Source organism: Cricetulus griseus, chromosome 3, assembly GCF_003668045.3.
Source record: "Cricetulus griseus strain 17A/GY chromosome 3, alternate assembly CriGri-PICRH-1.0, whole genome shotgun sequence".
Lineage (NCBI taxonomy): Eukaryota > Metazoa > Chordata > Mammalia > Rodentia > Cricetidae > Cricetulus > Cricetulus griseus.
Genome location: NC_048596.1, coordinates 94,531,875 through 94,534,162, shown reverse-complemented (window position 1 = coordinate 94,534,162; position 2,288 = coordinate 94,531,875). Strand labels below are relative to the sequence as shown.

Genomic DNA, 2,288 nt, shown 5'->3' with positions numbered 1-2,288 from the left:
GCATATTCTGCATTGTATCAAATTCTACAAAGTCCTGGAAAAAGGAAATGGTCATAGCTTGAGGAATCTCATTTGGCCTAAACTGGTAATTCCTGAAATTCAAATGGATCACTTTTCTTTGCCAAATATAAATATATTAACTATAAAGGAGAAAACTGTCCTACATACAGAACCATGTGCATTATCCAGCAATATTTATGAAATTAATATTGGTTCACACTCAAATGAAATTTTGGTCACAATATTTCTGTCTCTTTTCCAATTTTCAATGGACTAGAAACAAAATAACTACTTTCAACAGCTTGAGACAAATTCTGGAACAAACTATCCTAACTGCAATTGCTTAGTGATCTCTCTGGAAGAAAATCCTCAACACTCGCTCCCGAATCTGCTTAGTCCTTACCCCATAGATCACAGGATTAAGGGCTGGTGGGACAACCACATAGAGATTGGCCAAGAAAATATGGATGTACTGGGGCACGTTGTGGCCAAAACGATGTGTCAAGAAAGAGAAAAATGCTGGTGTAAAAAAAGTTAAGATAACACCTATGTGAGAGCCACAAGTATTGAGAGTTTTGAGCCTGGCCTCTCGGGAGGGCAGGCAGAACACTGCATAGAGGATCCTGACATAGGAGAGAATAATAAGAACCACATCCAGTAACAAGAGAGCAATGTTGCTAAGACCAAACATGATGTTAACTTTGATGCTGGCACAAGCTAGGCGAGCAATGCCCATATGCTCACAGTAGGTATGAGGGATGATGTGGTGCCCACAGTAGGGCAGCCTCAGGAGGAGAAACACCAGTGGAACAACCATGTATAGGCTTCGCAGGACAGCAATACCTGCAATGACAACAATGACTTTGTTGGTGAGGATGACAGTGTATTGAAGGGGCTTGCAAATGGCAATGTAACGGTCAAAACCCATGGCCAACAATATAATGCTTTCCATTACAGTGAAGAAGTGGATGAAGAACATCTGAGAAAGACAGCCTCCAAAAGATATTTCCCTGAGACCGAACCAGAAGATGCCCAGCATTTTGGGGATGGTGGCAGTGGTCAGACCCAGGTCAATGGAATCCAACATAGCTAGGAAGTAGTACATGGGCTCATGAAGACTATGTTCAGTTTGGATCACAAATAAAACAGCAGTATTTCCCAGTATTGCAATAACATAGAGAAAACAAAATGGTAATCCAATCCAGATGTGTGTATCTTCTAGTCCTGGGATGCCCAGCAGGAGGAATGAGGAAGGATGTGTGTCATTAGACAGAGACATTCTCTCAGTCATGGAAAGATGTTATGCTTGAAACAGCTAAATTTTGGTGTGTGGACTAGTATGATTCTTTGCCAACTTAGTCCTTTATCTTCATTCCTGGTCAAATATAAAAATAATGTTTTAATCTTCTATTCATATTTATAGATAGAGATAAAATGCTTTTTGTTATATGTGAGTCTCCTGAATTTCACAAAGCATCAAATAATGGTATAGAGCCACCATTATTTCACTGAACTCATGTAATATAAAAGACTAATACAAAGAAAAGGGCAAGAAATGCAAACTGCAGAGTGGCCATGAATGCATGGGGAGGATGAAGGTCCAAAGTGGGTGTACAAGGTGGTGTTACATATCCATTTGCTTAATAATCCTAAGAATCACTCATGCATTTGTTATCTTGACCTTTCCGTATCTTGGAAGTGAAAACCCTGAAATGTGGTGTACATTGTTGTCTGTGTGTAGTATTATGTAATAAAGTGGTCTGGCTCTATGAGTGGCAATAAACAACTTACCTTCCTTTGTTCTGTTGCATGAAAAAGTCACATCATGAAGAAGTTCCCAAATATTTTCATAGGTAAATGAAGAGATGAAACTGTAGGTATTTTAATTTATATTATGGGAAATATATCATTCATATATATTATAACTCTATTGCAAGTCTCACCAAGTTTGGAAAGTAGATAAAGACAAAGGGAAAAATAATTCTTGACAAAGATTATTTTGCTCTTTTGTAGCTATGATAAAATATGAAGTTAGATATTCCATTAATATAGACAAGGCTTTCATTTGGTCAGTGGATAAATAAATGCATTCAGTAAAGAAACTGTCCAGATATGGACCAGCTACTGGAAGAGAGAGCTACATAATTTCACAATATATTTCTACCTTATATACATGAGGAGAGACTAAAGTACTCAATATACTTCAATTTAGATCTTTCTCTGATTCTATCCAAGTGCCATATTTAATGGATAGTGCTATTATAGTAAATTCTGAATACATAATAAAT

The 2,288-nt window shown here is 37.4% G+C and overlaps 1 protein-coding gene across 1 annotated transcript; it reads right to left on the bottom strand.

The window, feature by feature from the left end:
* Positions 1–343: 343 nt before the first annotated feature.
* LOC100771163 (olfactory receptor 52E8) lies at positions 344–1,291 on the bottom strand. Its single transcript, XM_027404981.1, has one exon. It carries the CDS (start codon positions 1,289–1,291, stop codon positions 344–346), a length of 948 nt encoding a protein of 315 aa, XP_027260782.1.
* Between the last annotated feature and the right edge of the window lie 997 nt (positions 1,292–2,288).